Below are 23,204 nucleotides of genomic sequence, written 5' to 3'. Positions count from 1 at the left end.
GGAAGTGGCTTCAGATTCTCAGTGCTGTGCTTTAACCCACTGCGCCACCAGGGAGGGCCGTAACACTTATTTTTTCTGCACAACTTGTTTTTGTCCCCTCCCTTACAAGAGCTTTCAATGTTTAAACTTATACAGTGACTGTAGAAATTAATGTCAGTAAGACGGACAATTACATGAGCGGCGGGTGCTTGAGAGCATGGGCGCTTGTCGAAATTTCCAGGTGACTTTCAGGGAGGTCATTTTATGAACGTTAATACATTCCTTTCTCATGCCCATGACCCTGATCGTGAATAGTCTTTGATGCTAAGTCTCCCTTCCTTCTGCAGTTGTCCCTCACATCACTGATGCTGTCCAGGACTGGGTTATGAATCAAGCCATGGTGCCGGTGGATGGTCATAAGGAAGCGCCCCAAATATGCGTTATTGAGGCAAGCATGGAACTTTTCTTTTAAAACTTATACCCTACTGGGTGTTAAAGCAGCTGATCTTCATTCATTCAGCAAAACATATAGATGGCTGGTGTGCTGGACACCAGGCTGTGAGGTGGGATTCCAGCAGGAAGCCACATTTGCTGACTCCTGCCTTTGTAGTGCTCAAAAATTATTAGCCATTAATAAGATGCCTGTGTGACTTTTGCAGATTACTTTTCAAGGCCTCTGTGTCTTCATCTAAAACAATATGGTCATAATGTAATACTGTAGTAATAAGATGACAGTAATAGGCTTGTTAGGAAGATTAAATGCAATAATATAAAGCACTTGGCATGGCCTGCATTTAGAAAGTGCTCAATAAACATGTTGACTGTTACTGCTGTCATCATTACGAACACTGGAGGGGCATGGTAAGTTATCTATAAGATACACTTTGTTAGTGTTAGCGTGGATACACTTAGCATAAGTGAGCTCGACTACCCTATATTAACTAACTATATCTTGTACTGCTACAGTAGGCTGGCTGATAAAGTTAATGTAATACTCCAGGAAGAATAACATCTGCTATGAGAGCAGGAATTGCAAGGGAGCAAAGCTTGCTTCTGCAGTGCAGGAGACTTACCTGATTGTTCTATTTACTGATTTTCATTTTTTGGACTCAATCTTCAAAATACATTAAGAAGACTTCAAAGCAGGGATGTAAATGTTATCAGCTTTCAAAATAGGTTTGGTGAGGTGCATTGGGAGGCATCTACAGATATATATTTTAAAATATTTATTTAGTTTGGTGTAGAAGAACTTGGGTATAGGCCAGAGGTGCTGGGGGCGGAGGTGGGCTGAGAGGGACAGAGTGGAAAGCAGAACAGGCAGAGTGAACGAAATACACTGCTGAGGAGAGCAATAGGCAAGAGACAGGAGAGGTCTGCTGCACCTTGTGGGTCAGCTCCTGTAGATAGCTTCATAGTGCGGGGCTTTAAACCCGTTGCATCACCAGGAAGGCCATCGAATAGATCTTAAAATGCTGTTTGTGGGTGATATTTTCCAGTTGGATGGAGAAACAATTAATCTAGGGCTCTTTTAGTAATCCGAAAGTTTCTGATTGTAACACCGATCATGGGTACCAACAGAAGGAACTGTATGGGGACCTTTCAGTTGGGGAGGGAATGAAGTTCCACTTTTGCCCATAAGAGGGCAGAAATGCATTACATTTAAGGCTTTGCCTTCTTCGCAGGATTCTGTGGCTTCCAGAGAACACCCCCACCAAATTAACAGCCTTCGCAGCCCTGGTCCCGGGTCTTTCTGAACTCGTCCTCAGGCAGCCTCCTCACCCCCACTGAGTCTGGTCCCACAGCCTGGTTTCGGAATTACCCACCCCAAACCACAGCACTGGCCTTCCCACATCTGGATGAGAAGGCTGTTGCAGAGTCCGCTGGCATCAGAGAGACAGCCGGACTGGTGGAGGCGCTGAAGTGGGGGTTGAAGTGCAGAGAGGGCTGACCCCTCAGAAAAAAATGGCTTTCCATTCGCCACCTTCTCCTGTCCTACAATCTAGCCTGTGTCTCAGCTGTCTCTCCTCTCCAGTGCTTAGACCCTTAGACTGGTTGGCTGCTTCACTAAAAATAGAATCTAAGCTCCTTTACATAACCACAAAAGGCCCTTCATGATCTCACCATGGGCCCCTTCTCTAAGCTCAGATCATGCCCCTATCGCCCCTCCCTCCGCCTCCCTGACCCCCCTCATGCTTTGGGGTCTCTGCTTTTCAGATTTTCAGATGGGCCCTCCCCCTTCCTGCTGTAATCATTGTCTCAGCATCACCCTTCAGTCCTGGGAGCTGTGTCCCCACCCACCTGCTCTGATCACCCACCTAGTGCATCCTGGCCCCTGCGGCACCCCTCCAGCACCCTATCCCATGGCAGGCATTCAGCTCAAGGGGCCATTGTCTCATGTGAGTCCTTGTTTCCTCTGGCAGCAGCACTGGGGGCTAGGTTATGGTCAGGACAGGACAGAGGTCTCAATTCAATCTAAGCCCTAGGTCACAGAGTTCTAGTGCCTGTTACTGTAATTCCAATGGACCCAAGCTAAGAAGTCACAGGATTATGAAGATTACAAAGGAGACCTGGGATCCACTGAGTGTCACAACTACATGGCTCTGCCACTGTCATGAAAAGCAGCCCCAGCCATATGTAAGCTAGTGAGCATAGCTGGTGCCAATAATACTTTATCTATAAAGATAGGCAGCGGGACGCAGTTTGCCACTTCTCCTTCAGATTATAGCGATAACACCACAAAAGCTGGTATGGCTGGGGAATTGGGTGTCATGTGGGTGGCAATGGAGACAGACAGCACTGTGAAGATTTTCTAGAGGGTTTGGAGGTCTAATCCCCTGGATTGGGTCAGGTGAAGAAAAGGGGGCTGCAGGTTGAGTTCCAAGCTTCTAGCTTGAACCTAGTCTTGAAGATACTATTTGCTGAGATGGGGAAGCTTACAGAGGGACAGGCTCAAGGCAGGAGTGGGGGTGCGTGGATGGGGGGACTGAGAAGTGAGTGTAGCACATTGTACATTTGAGTAATTGTTGAATTCTCCAAGATGTCAAGGGTGAGTTGTCTCTAAAAGCTAAATTAGCTGGGAAGTGGTCAAGGCTTAGAGTAGATTTTAGATCCTGCCAGGTAGCCAAAGTCACAGAAGAGTCTGTGGAGGGGTTCCATTTTGGGAGGGGTTCCACAAGATCTCTCCTTCTCCCATGTCCACATCATTCCACTTAGATCTTGTTTTTGTCTTGCTCTCGGTGCTTGTTCCTCAGCTCTGCCGCCTCATTTCCCTCCATAAATTCTGAGCTTCTTGGGAACACGCTGTCTTAAATTCTTCCTGTCACCACATTTCTAGTGTTGAGCACATAGTTGGTGTTCAAATGCTAGAGAATTCATCTCATAATCTATGTGATAGCCTTTTAAATATTTAAATATGGTGAGGGCAAGAGAGTGAAGGTGAATTTCATCCTACTCTAAATGAAAATGTCACCATAACTTGACTGGAAGCACATACATTGTAAATTAAGTTAACCTTTATGCAAAGATTGCAATGTTAGGAATGTTACAGGAGCCATTGGTAGTACTTGTTTCAGAAAGCCAGCATGTTTGAATAGTAGTCATTTCACTCTAGTAGTGCCACATGTTAAGGACACTGTTCAGATGTGAGCAGGGCATGTGTGCATATGTGTGCATGTGTGTGTATGTGTGCACCTGAACCGACAGAGAATATGCTCTATTTCCAAACCAGGCCGAGCCAGGCAGCTCATATTCTTGGTGGATTTGGGCTCTGCCTTCCCACTGGCATTCTGAGAAAAACTAACTTATCTCGCTCCTTTGTGGCCTATATTCTGGTCTCTGTTTATGAATTTCTTTCTCTTTTACTAAATCTCTCCTTTTTCTTTTTTCTTTTTTTAAGATTTATTTATTTATGCATACAAGAACTGGGGTATAGGACAGAGGTGCAGGGATTGAGAGGATTCACCAGAGACAGAGTGGGAGCAGACCAGGCAGATCCACTGAAATACATTGCTGAGGGGAGCAGCAGGCCAGACAGGAGAGGTCTGCTGTGCCATGTGGGTCAGCTCACGGCCGGGGATCAAACTCATTCTGCAGTGGCTGCCCATAGCTTCATAGAGCTGCTTTTTAACCTGTTGTGCCACGAGGAGGCCCCAACGATCTCCTTTTCCTTTTTTTTTTTTAATTTCAGTTTTGGGGAGATAGAGGGTGGGTCACCTTATGAGGACCTGCCATTTTGGGAGGAGTGCGAATTGACTTGCCTGTAATATCCTAGTGAGTCATTGATGCATTTTCTTACTTTTGTCCGCGTTGCCTCACCATGGGAAGAGTGATCTTATAAGCAGAGGTTAGCTCGTTCTTCAAGGCCTCCTGACCTTGCTTTCTCCTCATACTGCTTGCCTGGCTGGTATATACGCCATCTCGTTCTTCCTATTTTGCCTCTGGCCACCATTTTCTCTTCCCTTTGTTTTATCTCCCTTTAAAAAATCATAGAGCTTTCCTTTTCTGTTTCTAACAAACAGCTTCAGTGAAGATTAATCTACATGTCCTAAATCTCACCTATTTTTAAGTGTGCAAGTCAATGATTTTTTTTTTTTTAAAGATTTATTTATTTGTGCATACAGAACTGGGGTACAGACCAGAGGCTTAGGGGCGGTGAGAGGCTTCACCAGAGACAGAGTGGGGAACAGAACAGGCAGATGGATGAAGTACACTGCTGAGGGGAGCAGTGGGCGGGCCAGGAGAGGTCTGCCACACCATGTGGTCACCTCCTGGGCAGGCGGGAATCAAACTCATGCGGAGGCGGCTTTAGATTCTCAGTGCTGTGCTTCAACCCGCTGCGCCACCAGGGAGGGCCAGTCAATGATTTTTAGGCCAATTGTGAGCATCTATTCTCGTGCCATAGAAGATCACCTTTGTTTTCTTTTCCCCTCCCCAGCTGGGTGGCACCATCGGAGACATTGAAGGAATGCCATTTGTGGAAGCCTTCAGACAGTTCCAGTTTAAGGCAAAAAGACAGAATTTCTGTAATATCCACGTTAGCCTTGTTCCCCAGGTGAGCTTTCCAGATAAGTACGTAGACAGCACCTTCTCTACGCCTTCCTGTGGTATTATGCTTACTCCCCAGTTTCAGTGGGGGAGTCCTGCATTGCCTAGAAGTCGCCATGTCCAGCGTGCTGACGGTGACCCATTTCTTTCAGCCCAGTGCCACCGGAGAGCAAAAAACCAAACCCACACAGAACAGTGTCCGAGCGCTGAGGGGGTTAGGCTTGTCTCCTGATCTGGTGAGTTAAGGAGAGTGGGTAAGTTTCTTGGAACCAGGCTGCCATGTCTTCGTCGATAACATCACCTGTCTTTTCTGGCTCTTTAATGTTTCCTGTGACCACGAGCCTTGTGTAGGAGCTTAGTCCCCATCCTCAGCTGTTGCTCTGTCCTACTTCCGAATTGGCCATCTCTTCTCCTGGCCCTCATTTCATTGACCACACTAACAGCTGGGCAGGCGCAGTGTCTTGTCATATGCATGTTCCTAAGGCCTTTCGAATGGGGTGGGACCTTGCACATTGTGCTGTGACCTCTTAGGCTGTGGTGTCGTGTCATTGCTCTTATCTGTAGCAGGTAATCGAGGTGCCCCCATGGTCTAGACCAGGGGTCAGCAATGAGGGGCTGTGGCTTGCTGCGGCCTGTAAGTCAAGTTTGATGGGAATGCAGGACTGCCCCTTGTTTTTCTCTGTCTCCTGCTGCCGCAGCACCTCGATGTAGAGTTAAGTAGTCAGGATGGTGATGCATGATGGGTAAAACCCAACATAGTTACCACCTGACCCTTGAGAGAAAAAGTTGTCCGATCCCCGGGCCAGCTCTGTTCTTGCGGTTTTAAAGAATCTAAACTTGGGAGACCGCACTCATTGGAGACGCTTGGACACTTCCTGGTAGGTGTGAGTGGAGTTTAATAGCACATCAGCCAACCCGGTGTCTGTCACAGGCCCAGAATGAGAGAATATACTTGGGCAAGTGTCTTGTAGCAAAGAGAAATTAAAATAGCCTCCTCCCCGAAATGAAAGGGAGTGGAAACAGCCCGATTCCTGATCACTGACCTGTGTGTGACTGCCTTTGACAGATTGTCTGCCGAAGTTCAAAGCCCATCGAAATGGCTGTGAAGGAAAAGATTTCCATGTTCTGTCACGTCAACCCTGAACAGGTTAGTGCTGTTCTTAGTGTCTTGCAGGCACTTCTACTGACAACTTTGGTGCCTTTTAAATGATCCTGTCACTCCCTACCACATTTTTGATAAGCTTCCGGGGAACTCCTACCTAGCCCCACTCCTTTGCCCTCGAAAGAACACTCTGGAGTCTCCCGCTTCCTTGGGTAAATTGTGTGTGGTTCTGCTCCTCAAGCAATAGCTGCAATGGCAGCCTGCTCGCCATATCTTGTGTGTCTTTCAGAGCCCTTTCCCTGTGCATCCTCCTCTGTGTACCTTCCAGCTTGACTCACCCTGAACCTCACACTACGCTGCATTCACACGGCCAATTCTGATCACGTGCGTGAGCTCCGTTCACTGTGCGGCTGTGGAAACTCCACAGTGATGTGGACTCAGGTGTGAGAGGCGGTGTCCCCCTTTCCTTTCCTTCTCTTTGCTCTGTCTCTTGCCAGAAAGCTTGGGTGGAAGGGATCAGCGAGGCTATTGTTTAAAAAAGTGATATTGAATGGTGCTCAGACAAGGGCAGGGCTATTTTTCCAGTGAGCTCTGGGGTCCCTGAAGTCTACAAACCACCAACTAGGGTCCCCACCTCTCGGGGTGGGTTGCCCCTGCTGCAGGTCAGTGTGCTTGGCCGAGCTGCTTTGACAAATGTCATGGCAGGTTTCCCGCACTCTGTGATTTGTCAGTGGCCAAGTTGTTGTGGTTTTGCGTGACTGGTGTTTGTAGCTCTCCCATTGGTATTTTGTGTTTATTAAACAAACAAACAGGTCTCTGATGATGAGGAGGTTATGGCTTTTAGAGTTGGGTTGTGAGAATCCTGAGAACAGAAGCTTCATCCCAGTCCTCGGGCTAGTTATTAGCTGTTTTATTTATTTATTTATTTTAGTACATCTGTTTTTTCTCCTATGAGTTAATTTTCCCATTTCTTAGTTTCTGGTCAACTTGCATTTATAGTTGTCTTCTGGCTCGCTGAGGAAGAAAGGGAGAGAGAGCTGAGGTGTCTCTCAGAAGGGGTCTGAGTCCATGATGCCCACAGTAGCCTCTACCCCTGCTCCCAGGGTCAGCTGCCCCAGGGTGCAGCTCTGCACTGCGCAAGCGCTCAAGTCCACGGGGTTGGGGTGCGGGGGGTGTTTGCGGCTGTCCAGAGATTTCATTTTAATGGACAGCTGGGATGGAGCCTCGTGTCAGTGGCAACTTGGCACTGTGGATGGCACTGATGGAGGCACAGTGGGGCACTGTGGTCTTTAAGTATTTAGCTGGCGATGTCCAAACAGCTTAGGGACCCTTGATTGGATAACTATGGATTTGGAAAGACGGAACACGGAGCTGGCAGAGCTTTCTTGGCATTTCCTTAGGATGTGGCGGCTCCTTAAACGCCTGCCAGAAGTCCCTTGGATGTACTCTGAGGATGGTGACAGCTCATTAGGGAAAGTGTGAAAAACAACCACCCTACCTGGCATTTAAAGCAGCCGTTCTCCTCTAACTAACAGGTGTAATTAATTGGACTATGGTCAATGTGTGCTTGTAAATCTACCCAAATGAAGGGCACAGACAAAAGCAGCTACTACAGCAGCAACAACAAATGAACAAGCAAGCCGACCACTTAGCCAGCTGGAGGACATAGTGTGTGTGCTTAGGGCTGCTGCTTTAACCCAGACTTGGACAGTGCCCGGTACCATGGTCTGAGATGCTGATGTACAAAGCACCTGCCGTTCTAGCTGCCGTTCTGACACCAGCTGGGGGTCCTACCCTTCAGCTCTGACACTAACTACCCAGAGCGACACTGGACTCCACAGGTTGAAGGGCTGAGTCCTGGACAAGACTACCTGCCACTTCAGACACCAGTCAAACGTTTCGAGTGTCCCCAAGGCACCCACACTTATGTCTGGCTGACTACAAATTTGGGACTTCTCATAATCCCCTCAGGTTCCATACTTCTCTAAACGACTCACAGAACTCAGAGAAGCGCTGTACCATGGTCACTGCTCTATTGCAAACTGAACTGCACTGCTCTATTGCAAACTGAACTGCCAAAGACACACAGGCAAGATCTAAGAGGGTCTGGTATATGGGAGTGTTTGTCCCCATGAAGTCAAGTTTTGCTGCTCTCTGGTGCCTCTGCATATTCACCAACCCTCCTGGTCCCTTGAGTCACAGTATCCAGAGTTTAGATTGGGGTTTCATGACAGAGGCAGGATTGATTAAATCACTGGTCACGTGATTGAACTCAGTCTGCTGTCCCCTCCTCTTTCCAGAAGTCAGGTGACTGAATGTCCCAGCCCTCCAATGACTTGCTTAGATTTTCTGTTGCTCAGTTCCCAGTCTGAAGCCACCTAGGCTTCTGGTGTCCCTTCGTTGACATAACAAAGATATCCCTGCCACTCAGGAAACGCCAAGGTTTTTTGTGCCAGGAACTGGGAACAAAGACCAGTTATATATATATATTTTATATCCTACCACCACACCCATGGTTCTGGAGATAGAAAAATGAATTTGAAATGTTTGACCACTAGATCTTACTAAACTTGTGTTAATTTCAACTCTGCTTTAGCTTGTGGGGTGCTTGATTTTCTTCTCAGTCTGAATGGATTCCTGTCTCGAGTTGAGTTTTGGCTCATTCTTGAATTTATTCTCCCGGTGTATTTGAGCTGTTCTATTGAGATCTGGTGATTTTTCATCATCAATCAGGTGATATGTATCCATGATGTTTCTTCTACATACCGAGTGCCTGTACTTCTGGAGGAACAAGGCATTGTTAAATATTTTAAGGAGAGACTGGGTTTGCCCATCGGCGATTCTGCAAGTAATTTGCTTTTCAAATGGAGAAATATGGCTGACAGGTACGTGAATGGAACCAGTAATGGAATTTTTACTAATCCTTGAGTTTGGGGGTAGGACTGAGAGATACTTCAGAGGTACCTGTGTTACATTCGGCTCCCTGTATGTGTATGGATATATCTAAGGTTCTAACATATTGTTTGTTTGCTATATTCTTTCAAGATTTTGGGGGCCTTTAAGAGTTTACTCTACTTAATCCAGAAAGAATTGAAGGAGTTTGGATTCCGGAATGTTTAGTTCAAATTTTGGAAGGATTTGCTTTTTTTGTCTATTTCCTCATTTCTGAATTTTTGAAACAGACTTATATATCACAGGTTGTTTTTTCTTGATTTTGTTTTCCTTGTTTTTAAAATTTGACTAACAATTTCTTTTTTAAAAGATTTATCTATGCATACAAGAATTGGGATATAGGCCAGAGATATTGGGGGTGGGGGTGGTGAGAGAATTTACCAGAGACACAGTGGGGAGCAGAACAGGCAGACCTACTGAAACAACACTGCTGAAGAGAGCAGTGGCTCTGCTCTGAAGGAGAGGTCTGCTGTACCCTGTAGGTCACTTCCCTGTCTGGAGATCAAACTTGTGCTGCAGGGGCTGCAGATAGCTTCATAGTGCTGAGACTTAAACCCTTGCACCACCAGGGAGGGCCAATTTGGCTAACATTTTCTAAATGGTATCCATCTAGATGGGAAGCTTTGGCTATAACATTGTTCTTCCAGCCTGCAGGTCTTGGCTCTCAGCCATGTTACTAAAACCCCTGATGGGCTTTCGGTTTAGGACAACCTCACTTCAGCAAGGATGGTCTCTTTTGAAGTCATTGCAGATGAAGCCCCTGTTGTCTGCCTTCTCTCAGTCATTATAGAGTAGCTTCAAGTCCACAAAGTCCTGGACACCCAGTTTCTTTGCCACTTAGGCCGAGGTAGGAGGTTCAGGGGTCACGGATGTCAGCATGACACCACGCACCGTGGACTCAGCCCTCGGCACCCATGCTCCTAGCTGTATGAGTTTCGGAACATTGTTTACCACTCTGGGCTTGTTATCTTATCCATCTATAGCAGCACATTGCCGGTCTTTGGATTTAGGACCCATCCAAATCCAGGGTGATGTAATCTCGACATCCTTACACTTAATTACCTCCTCGGTGAAGGCCCTTTTTTCCAGATACGGTCATAGTCGTAGATTCTAGGGGACATATGTTTTGGGGGTCACCATTTAGCTCATTGCAGTCTTCAAGCAAAGGAGATATTGCGCATGAGCCCCTCTAACTCATGCTGACTGTCTTGTCGGCTCATTGGTCATTGCGGTATGAAGTGTCGTCCTTTGGCCCCTGTCCCCTCAAAGCAGCCTGTAGAGAGACACTAGGAAGCAAACAGGGGTCAAAGGGCAACCTTGATCATGGAGGTCCAGTGTGGCTCAGAGGCCAGGGGTACCTGGGTACCTGGCTTAACTTGGGTCTCACTTGGGACCCCAGGCCACAGTGTGGACAGCCCCACCTAGGCGGGGAATTGCCTGTGGAAGGTGGCCCCCACTGCCACCCGCCAGCAGCTCACAGCAGTGTTAGCAGCTTGCCTCTCGTTCTGTGGCAGTTGGTGACCTTGTGGACAGTGAGGCTGTTCTGGCCAGTGCCCCAGGGGCCTGGCCCGTGAGTCCCAGTGGGAAAACAGCACGAGGGAAGAGGGTTCAAGGTCCTACCTGGACATGTTCCTTCTGCCTGGTCATTGAAAACAGTGGACTCACCTGCCGCACCAGTGGAGTGGACTCCATCCTCTCCCTTCTGCAAGTACCATGCAGAGTCCTCCCTCAGCAGAGGATTGAGAACAGGGCCGAGGTCTGGCCAAGCTCTATGCTCAAATGTGCTTGTGACAGCCAGTTCCTGGGGCCGCACACTGGGGCCAAAGCACTGGCCTCCAGTGTGGGCTGGTTATGCCAACCTGCTTTGTTACGCTGTCCTTTATGCAGAGGTAGGGGGATGCATGGGCAGCCACGCGGTCTCCAGAGCCACATAAAATTAACGAGTACATTAGAGATGTAGCAGCCTTCTCTTCATGTGTTTCAGTCGCCATCCCCGTAAGTCACCTTTACTGGGTGACTTCTAAGCTCTTGTGCAGTTTTCTTCTTCCAGCGTGTTTGCATTCACGTTTCTGTTGTATTTTTGGCCGAATTTGAAATGAATGAGGACTATGCCTCATCACAATAATGTTCTTGTTCCAAGGTGTCTGGGAGGAGGTTTGCTTCAAAGCCTTATAAAACATCTTCAGCCCCAAGATGATATTTTACCTACTTAGCACCGGGCCTGGCATCGTTCATGTCCTTTGAACAGATGTCCTGACAAAAGCAACAGTAAAGATTGTGTCTCTAATGGTAAGATGTGATTGAGCATCTTACAAGAGTGGGATTTTCTCATAAAAATGATGTAAATGGCTTGTAGTATTTTAAATAGTTCTTCTAGCACCATTCTTTTGGCATGCTGTGAATACCCAGGTTTTTGTGGGCCTGCTGGGAATGTAGCCATTTTTAACGTAGACACTTGGGATGCGTTTTCTTACATAATGTCACCTTACAAAGTTAATACTGGAATGTTGCCTGTCAGAATGCATTGTCTTATGCATTGTCACCTTATAAATGAATTGAAGGACAACTCATGTTTACGAGATGTGGACAGAGTTTTTATTTCGAATGCTTCCTCCCCCTCCAGTTTCATTGAGCTATAATTGGTGTCCAACACCATGTAAGGTCAGGGAGTACAGCATAATGATTTGATTTATCATGACTAGATCGTGAAATGCTGAGCACCACAGTTAGCTTTCATCTTATCCTGTGGAGACGAAATAAAAGAAAGAAAAAGAAAAAACAATCCTCCATGTAGTATTTATAATGCTTTTAATTTTTTCTTTGATACACTTTTCTTGGATTTATATCCATGACTTTTTATGGAAGCCAGCATTGGACTTCACATTTTGAAATCTCCTGGCGTACAGATTTTAGATCTTTGGGGCTGCATGGGGACTTTGAGTCAGGCGCATCAAGTCTAGCCTCGTCTGGTCCACAGTCTTTGAAATAAGAATGCCTTGGAAAAAGAATGGTAGCGGTGTGGGCCTGCCCAGTGGTACAATGGGTTAGGACACAGCACTGCAACCTAGCCGCAGCCTTTTCAGTGCAAGTTTGATCCCCGCCCCAGAGGTGACCCACATAGCACAGCAGACCTCTCCTGTCTTGCTCGCTGCTCCCCTCAGCAGTGTACTTCGTCAATCTGCCTGTTCTGCTTCCTAGTTTGTCTCTGGTGAATCTTCTCATCACCCCTGCACCTCTGACCTGTACCCCAGTTCTGTATGCATAAATAAATAAATCTTAAAAAAAAAAAGAATGGTAGCTGTCATGTCACATATGTTAACTATGATTATGCTGTTATGGTCCATCCTATAACCATGATGCTTGTCTTCCTTCCCAGATACGAGAGGTTACAGAAAACCTGCTCCATAGCTCTGGTTGGCAAATACACTAAGCTCAGGGACTGCTATGCCTCGGTGTTCAAAGCCCTGGAACACTCAGCCTTGGCCATCAACCACAAGTTGAAGCTGATGGTGAGTCCTGGCCCAGACTTACAGATGTCCTCGCCTTTCATCGTGATACCACATGTGTTGGAGAGAGGCAGGTTGAAGGGTCTCCATGACCACCTCCAGAGGACTCACAAGAGTCAGCATAGCATTGCACTTATGGCTAAGACGTCTTGCAGCGAAAGGGTACAGTGCCAAGCCAGCGCCCATGTCAGAGTCTGGGGAAACCAGTGCAAGTCCCCAAGAGCCCTCCCCAGGGTGGGCAGCACAGCTTGCAACTGAGCCCCAGCAGTGAGTGGTGACAACACGTGTAAAGTGCTGTCTACAGAGGGCCTCATGAGAGGCTCAGTACCCGGGATTTTACTAGGGGCTGATCACGGAGGCACCCTCTACCTACTGAGTGCCAGCATTCCTGACACCCAGAAGGAAGCCGTGCGCTGAGCAGAGACCACGCTATGTCCACAGACACTTGAGGCACAGTCTGATGTCAGACAAGGGCCAGCTTTACATGCAAGCCTTTCTAAGCCAGCAGCCAGGCCTGCTATGTTAAGTTTTTCCCACGTACAGGTTTAAGGAACAATTTCTGATCCTAAGCTTAGCACGTGCTGGGAAATAGATACTTCCTGCTCATATAAGAGCATGGCATTTACTGACCAAGATGATCAAATTTTTTTTCTTCTCTAGCATTGGAATCAAATCTAAATTTTTAAAAAAGGTTTATTTATTTGTGCATAGAAAAACTGGGGTGTAGGCCAGAGGTGCAGGAGTGAGAGGATTCACTAGAGACACAGTGGGGAGCAGCACAGGCAGATTGACTGAGATACACTGCTGAGGGGAGCAGCGGGGAGACAGGAGAGGTCTGCTGTGCCCTGTGGGTCACTTCCTGGCTGCGGTGGAACTCAGGCCACAGTGGTGATAGCTTGATAGAGCTGAGACTTGACCCCTGTACCACCAGGGAGGCCCCAACAAGCTTCTATAATGCCTTTACAATTGTGTATCTTATGATATATTTAGATAGAAAGTATACCTATCTAGTTTATGCAAGAGAAAAACTAAGTATATATATATACACACACACACATACTTAGTATATATATATATATATATATATATATATATATATATATATATTTAGTGTGTATATATATATACACTATATATATAAAGTATATATATATATATATATATATATATATATATGGGGACAATATATACAGGATTATATATGGTTTTCATTTAACAGAATTCATTGACCTTAGCTTTTACTAAGTACCATTTGAAATATGGTCATATATTCCTTTTAAGATCAGTTTTCTCTGTGCTTATCTCGCCTGGCTTCTTCCAGCTGGCTTTCTGTCTCCAATTTCCACATTGTACTAGAATGGTTTTTCTAAAATCACTCTCTCTTCCTTAAGACCTTTGTATGCTTCAAGTATAAACTTCTCTTGTGGGGTGGAGTCTACTGTTAGGATGCCAGAGTGGCCCCCACTTCCTTGCTTTCCTCTGAGATTCTTAAAGCTCTTCCTTCGCCTTTCCGCCTCCCTCTACCTCCCTCACACTGCCCACCTCCCTCCTTAGGTACGCATACTGCTCATCTTCCATTGGTCCTCAGGGCTTGGCGTTCTCCAGCTTTCTACCCTGATGTCGCTCCTTGGTTTCCTGCCTCCAGCGTCTAGGCCTAGAGTAGCAGGTGCCTCCTGGTTCCTTCCTCAGTGTTGCCTTCTGTGCCATTCCTGCCATCACACTCTAGCACGATACTTGTCTGTCTCTCCTCATCTTCCTGAAAGCTTTATTATGAGCTCCCCAAGGCAGAGATCATGCTTTTTGAACACCATGTTCGGTATAGTGTTAAGTCGTTACTGAATAATTGTGTCATGGTGTGCGATGGCTCTAGCCTTTTTGAATATTTATTTTTCTTTAATGTTCTCTTAATCTGTTGGATTTTTAAAAATTGAGGTAACATTAATTTACAACACTGTATATGTTCCGGGTGTAGAGCTTCTCACCTCAGCAACTCTATATTGGTCCCCACAACCACTACCTTATGTCAGTCACTGGCCACCATCTGTCTCTGCCCATCCCTCCCACCTTCCTTCTGGTAACCACCCCTTTTTTTGGCACAGTCTACAGGTTGTTTTTTGTTGCTGTTCCTTTGTCTTTTTTCCCCTTTGTACTTCATACGTGAGTGAAATCCTGTTTATCTTTCTTCTTCTGACTTACTTCCCTTAGCATAACCACCCATTTTGTCACAAGTGGCAGGGTTTCATCTTTTTTATGACTGTGTAATATACCATCACAGGCATATACCACAACTTCTTTGTGTTTGATGTTTTTTAGTACATAGACTCCATTGATCTGGAGCAGACCACCAAATCTGAGGACCCTGTGAGATTCCACGAAGCTTGGCAGAAGCTCTGCAAGGCTGAGTGAGTACTGGGGAGCATCCCTACCAGTTGAGGGGAATGCCCGTTGTGTTTCTCTCAGGATGGTTTGATTAATCCAGTTACTCAATTTTGTGCATTTTGAGAAGGAGTTTGGAGTACTTGTTCTTATACCTTATTCACACTGGATTTTTAAAAAATTTTATTATTATTTAAAAAAATGACATAATAGGGTTTTTTTTTTGTTTTTTTTTTTTTTCCATCATTTTGTGCCTTTTTCCATCTCAGTTGTAATCCCCATTGGCTTCCCACCACCAAATCACCCGTGTACCCACGCTGGATTTTTTGAAAGGTGCTATGTTAATTTTTGTAGTGTGTGAAGTTTGAAATGTTTTGATTTGGGGGAGCCTGAGGACATTATATTGGTGAGAAAGTGGGTTGATCCTACTGAAAGATGCAGAGATGGATCGTACATATACAAAATTAAATATATGAACCATTTTCGTAGTTATATTTTCTCTTCCATGTTATTTGATTCTGGGCTTTATTTTGTAAATAATCAGCAGCACTGTATTGTGAGGCTAGCATAAGTCTCATGGCTTTTCTCTTAAACGTTTGTCTTTTCAAATGAGAGTGTTTGTCTAGAAGGTCTCTATAGTGTCCTCCAGCCAGGACATTTTTGCACCACTCATAATCAGAAACTGAAATCTTAGGCTGATTCTTACCAGTTTAACTCTTTCTGATTATAAGAGACATCTTAATATTTTTATGATAGTGCTCTTAAAAGAAACTTTACTACTTTTATTCAGCTTATTCCCCCAGTGGCATTTTGAATTGAGTCGTGTTTCTCAACCATCAAGTTCACAAATCCCAACCATCTATCAGAAAATATAGATTGAGGTCAGTTGTAAGAAATTGTCATAATTTCTTCATTACCTTGGGATAATTTCAAAAAGAAAGTTCTAGATGTGAAATCATGTAATCAATTCTGAAAATCAACCTCACACATATTCCCTAGCAATTGTACCAAGGCTTGGATTTGGGATCATTAAGCTTGAATGGCTGAAAGTTTTCAAAATAAAAATCATGTCAAATTCAATCTCATTTTGTGTCGGTTGCAGTGGTATCCTTGTGCCAGGAGGCTTCGGGATCAGAGGAACGTTGGGAAAACTACAGGCGATTTCTTGGGCAAGGTCAAAGAAGATTCCTTTTCTGGGTAAAGCTCATGTTTATGGATCCTAACTATGAGTGAATTGGATTTTTGACACCTAGTAGGGTGACATTTAATAGGGTTTGTTAATAAGACAGGTGTGAACTCAGAGTTGAATATCCAGGTGCCGAGTAGTCTCTGACAGGGGTGAACACACTATATCCTGCAGACAAGACTTAGCTTTAGGTCTGCTTTTATAAATAAAGTTTTATTGGAACACCACCACACCGATTTGTTGACATATTTTCTATGGCAGCTTTTGTGATACAATGGAAGAATTTGATTCTACTGTCTGTATAGCCTAAGGTCTTTACTATTCAGTCCTTTATAGAAAAAGTTGGCCAACTTAGGATAGGTTGCCACTCTTCCAGTTGGCTGGCAAGAGGCTGGGGGGAGTCGCTGCCCACAACTGCCCTTACCTTCTCCAATTACCACCTTGATTTGTCTTCTTCTCACAAGAACCATTCAGCAGAGGTCCATAACGTTCTTTCCAATTAGATACAAAATAACTTAAGTTGAAATTTCTCTGCTCATTCTAGAAACGGTAGTAGAGAAAGGCCATCCAACATCACCGAAAGAGCTCTGTTCAAATTTGGTAGAGTTTAGTTTTTTGAATGCTTTTGTTCAAATGCCACAGCCTGGCTTCTATACCTGTGAAGCCGGATGAAACTGGATGTTGTTGAAACCAATGGCGCTGAAATTGGGGGTTCAGGCAGAAGAGGGGGTGGGGAGAGGCTGGGTTCCACGTGGTCCACGGGGATGTTTCTGGGTTAACCAACTGTATGGACAGGCTTTGTGGTCTTGTACTGCCAGGATACTGACTTCCCTTTCTCTACTGCCTGTTTTTGATTTGAAAGCCACTGATTAGTTTTCTAGAAGCTCTCTACTTGGGATCTGTTTTCAAAAGAGAAGCCAAGAATATTTACCCTGACATTTTGCTTTGTTTTCCCATCATCGTTGTTTTCTTTGGAAGTATCTTGTTCGGCTTTATTCTAAACATGGGTAGTGTTCTTCAGCCAACTGACACAGGCTACTCGTAGCCCTTCACTTTCTGTTTAACAGTCTCTTTTTTGTCCTAGCCTTATGGAACTTTGTGAAGTCTCCCCAAAGTGTTTAGCTGTTTCATGCCTATTGACTTTTGTTCTGGCATGGCTGCTCTATTGATTGGCTTGCTTTTGAGTCTCTTGGATGTCTTGGATATGTCTGTTAAGCACCTGGAATGCTCTGTGGCATTTGTTTAGTGGAGAGAATCGGGGGGGCTACAGTGATCACGGGGATGGCCAAAGGGTGCATTTCTGTGACAGGTGGCTAGGGGCTCTCTGAGTATTTTCCTTACTGAGTTCTCTGTTCACCACCATTTTGGGTCTCCTGTTCCTGTCTGCCCCGTGCCCGTGTCCACAGTGGAGGCACCCACTTTCCCCACCTGCTGCAGCCTGGCACAGACCTGTGGCCCCTTTACCCGGCTGCAGTTGTTCCTGAGATGCACCCCTAACCCCGCTGCCCTTAGGCTAGGCCTGTATTTAAGGCTGTGAAATGACCTGGAGGTTGGGAGTCTCAGCCCACAGAGACTCCCTCTTACGGTAGGGGAGGGTGTTCTCCATATTTTCTAAAGGAGTCAGGTTGTGGTGGCAGAGAGGACTTTTACCCGACCCTTTTGGGATTTTCTCTGTTTGCCCTAATAACTAAATAAGCATAAGACAGATTTCCGGGGTGGGGGGGACCAAATTTAATTTAGTTTGTTTTTATTGAGACTGCAGGGCTTCAGTTGAGTCCCGCTTGAAATAATCCACATGCCAAAGTGCTCTGCTCTGAGTAATCGGGGATGGGGGCTGTCCTGTCCACCCTCAGGGTGCCCTGGGCTAGGCCATGCATGCCCTGACTTAGGGACACGTTTGGAAGAAGGCAGATGAGTCTTTCGGGCCTTTCCCTGTGCTCTGTCCTCTTCTGATGGCTTATTCTTCCTTCCTGGACTTGGGTCCTCTCTCCTCCTTGGCAGCCTCTGCAGGATCCTTCTGAGCGCAGAGGGTGCAGCAGGGGCCAGGTAGGCAGGGTCCCCCACCCGCAGCCTGCATTCTAGAGGGAGGAGACAGCCGCCACAAGGACAGGCGATGTGCAATGAGCCAGTGTGTTCATTTGCTCTCTCTGTGCTTTCTAAAACAGGAGTTTGCCTTGGGATGCAGCTAGCAGTGATCGAGTTTGCGAGAAACTGCCTTGACTTGAAAGGTATGTCCGGGATTTACTAGTAACCTTTTATTTAAAAAAATTCTCATGACTGCAAAGATTTTCCAGTCATAGTAGTGAATTACTGAACACATCTCTTAATCTTTAGATGCTGATTCCACGGAATTTGAGCCAAATGCCCGTGTTCCTGTGGTGAGTAGCTTGTGTATCTTTCTGGGTGGGACCGTTGTCATTTCATTTCTGGCTTTTGCCTAAACTCATAAGGGGCTCTGGCTTCTTTTTTTCTTACAATATTAGGACATGTTAAATTAGATATGAATTTAGTCTTCTTATTTCTCATTATTATTTTTTTTTTATGGTAAGCCACTTGGTTCTTAAGATCCCACCTTGTCATTCTGTGCCTTAAAGAAAGACACAACCCTGGACTGATTTCTCTTTGCAGCTCTTTTAAGCTTAATGTTTAGGAAAGGATTAAATTGACTGTGACAACAATTTATAACAGCTAATATAAATAAATGGGCTGTCCTGTCTCTAGACGCGTTCCCCGTCTGTCTGGTTTCCACTTTGGCGGTCATCTGTCTTTCGAAACAAAAGTGACAACCATTCTGCTGCTCCCCATCTTCCACTGACTCCTCCTATAAAATATTCAGTCCAAGCTTTTTGGCAAAGTCCTCTGTGCTGTCCCCTGTTGTGTGGCTAATTCAAACTGTGGTGGCCTCTCTGTCCCTCACATTGCTTCCCCCTCCCTGAAATCTCATTAAAACCACTGAAAATTTTAATTGAAAAAGCAAAACCAGACCTGATGACTGGCAACTTCCTGTTCATCCTGGGAAGCCTCTCCTGACCACCTTCCTTACCTTTAATCTGTCTTCTGTGTCCCGCGCCTGCCTCTAACAGTGTCCACACCAAACCACTGTGATGTGCTGGCTTTTTCAACAGCTTTACTGAGCTACATTCACACACCATAAAATGTAGCCATTGAAAATGATAACCTTTTAGCATATTCACAGTTTGTGCCACCATCACCATAGTCAATTTTGGAGCTTTGTCATTAGTGCAAGAAAGAAACCCTATGTCCTTGGCTGACACCCCCAAGCTTCCTATCCAGTGGCCCTACGAGACCATTCATTTGCTTTCTCTGTCAATTGCCTATTCCAGATGTCTCGTGAAAATAGAATCATACAATACGTAGCTTTGGTCACAAGACTTTTTTCACATAGTATCCTGTTGTCATGATCTATGTTGTAGTATCTGTCAGTACTTTGTTTCTTTTCAATGCTGAGTAATATTCCACTGCATGGACATTCCATCAGCTCATGTACATTTGGGTTGTTCCTGTTTGGACTATACATAATAGTCAAAATATTATGAATAATTATTTGATGAATGTTCTTGTACAACTTTTTGGGTGGACATCTTTTCTTTTGGGGGGGGGTTTGGACATAATTTTCATTTCACTTAGGTAGATACCAAGGAGTGGATGTGGGTCATGTGGTGACTGTGTTGAACCCTTTGAGGAACTGCCTGACTGTTCTCCTAAGTAGCAGCAACATTTTACATTTCCATCAATAGTGTAGGAGGGTTCCAATTTCTCCGCATCATCAACAATCATTATCTTTTTGATGGTGGCTATCCTAGTGGTGTGTATCTTCTTTGGAGAAATATCTATTCAGATCCTTTGCTTATTTTTAAATAGGGGTATTTTTCTTTTTATTATTAAGTTGTAAGAGTGTCCATGTATTCTAGACCCCAGTTCCTCATAAGGTAGGTGATGTGTACTTTTGACATCTTGGCCAAGCTCATTCTTTGTTGTAGGGCAATCCCATGCCCTGTAAGATATTTACTAGCTTGCTTGACCTTGACCCACTAGACTTCAATAGTCTTCCTCTTAACCTGCAAGGATGACACTAATATTACCTCCAGAATTTGTCAAACATCCCCTGGGAACCCAGAAACAGTAGCCCTCAGGGAGAACCCCTAATTTAGAGAAATCTAGTTCTATTCCTACCCCCTTCCATTATGATATTCATTCATTTTTTTATGGGTTATCTTTTGATTGAAACAATAGAAGAAAGGCAGTATGTCTTCTAATAACCCCCACTCCTTCTTAGAGAACTGTGACACTTATGTTCTGCCTTGCCTGTTTCACTTAGCACTCTATGGGGTGTACATCACTCCATGGAAGAATATAGAGATATTCTTGACTCCATTTTATAGCTCGCAATTCAGACCATAATGAACCATAACTTCCCAGCCAGATGGCCCTGTTAAATCGTATGCTCAGAAGACCCAATACTGGTGAAGAGTTCCTTATGAGGTTTTAATAGGAACATATTTCCTGATTAATGGCTGACATGGCTGTGTAGGCAAACCATGGGTTCTCTTTCCTAAGAAAACACTTGGGCTTAGAGGTGACTTCACCAGCAGGTGCCACTGTTACATAGCTTTGACAAGGTTCATTCTTCCATGACTAATCTTTACTGTGTGTGTGTTAAAAAAAAATTATATACAGAGTAAGAAAGCCCTATAGAGAGCTGTGAAACTATCTGTCATCCACCCCTACCTCATTTCAGTTCCCTTCCCCAGAGCCTTTTCCCATTTCTTTTGTGATGCTGTGGAAGATTGTGTGTGTGTGTCCACCTATCAGGACACACACACACATACACATACACTCGCACGGACGTGTCCTCTTTTAATTAATCCATGCGCTGGCTTGCTTGCCACACCTCCCCCTGCTTTTTCTACAGATCATTTCACATCAACTCAAGGGGTTGTTCCACAGCTCGCTCTGCTCTCTGCATCATTCTTTGCTTAACCAGCCTCATTGATGAATCTTTAGGTTGTGTCCATTATTATACTACCTTAAATCATGCTGCAAATTAGTATTTGTGTACATATGTCTTTGTATCCATACACACTTCAGGGCTGGATTCCTGGAAGAAGGGGTCGCTGAGTCAGAGTACATGATAGCTTTTGTGCTCTTAAGTGAAAGAGAACAATAAAACCTCATTGCTACTGAACATCTTTATGACCTGCAATCAGTTTATTGTAGAAAAATAGCCTTAAAAGCCAGCATTGGTGACGGTGGTGAGAAGTCTTATTAAAGAAAAAAAACTAAGGTAATAGAATCAGAAGGCAACAAACACCAGGAAGCCTGGGAATTCACTTAAACCTGAGCAAAATATCTATGACATACAGTGGGTAATGGGCGTTCTGACCTTTCTAGCTAAAACAGTAAACAATTTGGAAAACAGGAGCCTCCTTTAGGGTATATTTGCTACTAAAATCTGTTTTGTGTGGGGGTTCGGAAAAATCACTTTTCCGCCCCCTTCCAAGTTCCTGACTGAGACCACAGCAGGAGAAAAGTGGGCAGAAGTTTAATAGCATGTACACCTCCTGTCTACCTGAAGAGACCGAGGAACCTGAGCTAGCTCCCGGAATTTCGCAAGTCCTCATCTTAAGGACTGTTTTCAGCTAGACACAAAAGGAGCTGGAGGAATGTCAGGTAGGGCGGTTCTGCGGGAGAGACCCCAACCAAGACCTATTTGTTATGCAAATTTAAGTGGCTGCCTTCTCCGGTGTTGAAGAGTTAGCCCTCTTTGGGGTCTGAGAGGGAGATGCCTTTACAAACGGCGATATCCCTCATCAATGTAAATGTTCTTCACAATACAGGAAATTTTGCTCAGAGTTTCGGGTTTCTCTTAATAAATCTGCAGTTTATTAAAAATAATCAGTTCAAGATAATCCTTCTGCCACAAAGGCTTATTCTTTTCATGGGCCTTGGGACCATCCCTTGTCAGGCACTATTAACACCATGGTGGTTTACGAGATCACTAGAGACGCTGGGGTGTCTGATCACATGCACGAGAAAGATGTTTCTCTAAGAGTGAAGGTAGTGTCTTTGTCTCTGTACGAGAGTGAGTAAAATCGATTTTATTGTGTCATTTTGTCAGTGTGCCGACAGGGGAACACCCGAACTTGGGTGTTCTACCGGAGCCTGGCCATCCGTGCTCATAAAGACTACAAAGCATATATAATCTAGAAGAACGTTAATAGGATTATTGTGCCGAGAGAAGAGAGCATATTAGTTTTCCAGTCAAACACCCAAAGTATCCATCCTCTCGTGGGTAAATGCCCAGGCAGATAGGGGAGGCAGGGCTGCCAAGGCCTGAAAGCGTGCCAAAGACTAAGGACCCTTTGGGTGAGAATGCACAAGGAGGGGGCAAAGAGGCCAGGCAAGTCCGGGAGGAAAGGAACAAAATGAAAATACAAAGCAAGATAATGGCCACTGTTGTCAGCGGCCAGTGAAATTAGGACAAAGGTTCTCTTAGCCTCGAGAGCCTTCACTGTCCTTAGCTTAAAATACTGTGAATTCCTTAAGTAACAGTAAGGCCTTGATTGACCTTTAACTCCCCAAATCAAGGTGACACACAATAGAAGAAGTCAACTCTGGGCACTTTGAGAAAAGCCCACTGGTCCTTGGGGGACACTGATCCCATGATGAAATAGAAGGATCTAGGACTTTGCAGAATAATTAGGGTTCTAAGACTAGTCTAATTTTGGGGTCTGCTTCAAGGTAATGATGTCAGTTTTGGAGTTAGTGGGTTTGGAGTGAGGGGGTTCTTGGGTTCACTCTGGGAGAGGTTTCCCCAGAGCTCCCCTTTCAGTAGCACGTGGTAAGTTCCCAGGCAAGTTTCTCCACGAGACAGATGTTAGTTATATTTAAAGAGCAGGTTTACTAGGGAAAGGGGCAGAGGAGTATAGGCACAAGCGGGAGGAAAGAGCTGCCCCAAAAGGGACAGGTTTGCTGAGAGAGGCCTGCGTGGCTGTAGGCAGGTGGGCAGCCTTGAGGACAGCGGCCTCCGCTGAGGGGG

General features: G+C 45.2%; 1 protein-coding gene across 2 annotated transcripts in view; it reads left to right on the top strand.

The window, feature by feature from the left end:
- The window catches only part of CTPS2 (CTP synthase 2), an 85,498-nt gene that overhangs the window by 10,974 nt on the left and 51,320 nt on the right, over window positions 1-23,204 (top strand). For both annotated transcript variants that reach the window (XM_012730396.1, XM_012730397.1), the window contains exons 4-13: window positions 327-427; window positions 4,913-5,029; window positions 5,175-5,258; window positions 6,089-6,169; window positions 8,858-9,009; window positions 12,453-12,585; window positions 14,896-14,984; window positions 16,061-16,155; window positions 18,310-18,372; window positions 18,479-18,522. In XM_012730396.1, the coding sequence (XP_012585850.1) occupies window positions 327-427; window positions 4,913-5,029; window positions 5,175-5,258; window positions 6,089-6,169; window positions 8,858-9,009; window positions 12,453-12,585; window positions 14,896-14,984; window positions 16,061-16,155; window positions 18,310-18,372; window positions 18,479-18,522 (959 nt within the window). The remainder of the gene's footprint in view (window positions 1-326; window positions 428-4,912; window positions 5,030-5,174; window positions 5,259-6,088; window positions 6,170-8,857; window positions 9,010-12,452; window positions 12,586-14,895; window positions 14,985-16,060; window positions 16,156-18,309; window positions 18,373-18,478; window positions 18,523-23,204) is intronic.

Source organism: Condylura cristata, unplaced genomic scaffold (assembly GCF_000260355.1).
Source record: "Condylura cristata isolate star-nosed mole 26May11 unplaced genomic scaffold, ConCri1.0 scaffold00027, whole genome shotgun sequence".
In the NCBI taxonomy this organism is placed as follows: Eukaryota; Metazoa; Chordata; class Mammalia; order Eulipotyphla; family Talpidae; genus Condylura; species Condylura cristata.
This window is presented reverse-complemented; position numbering and strand designations above follow the sequence as displayed.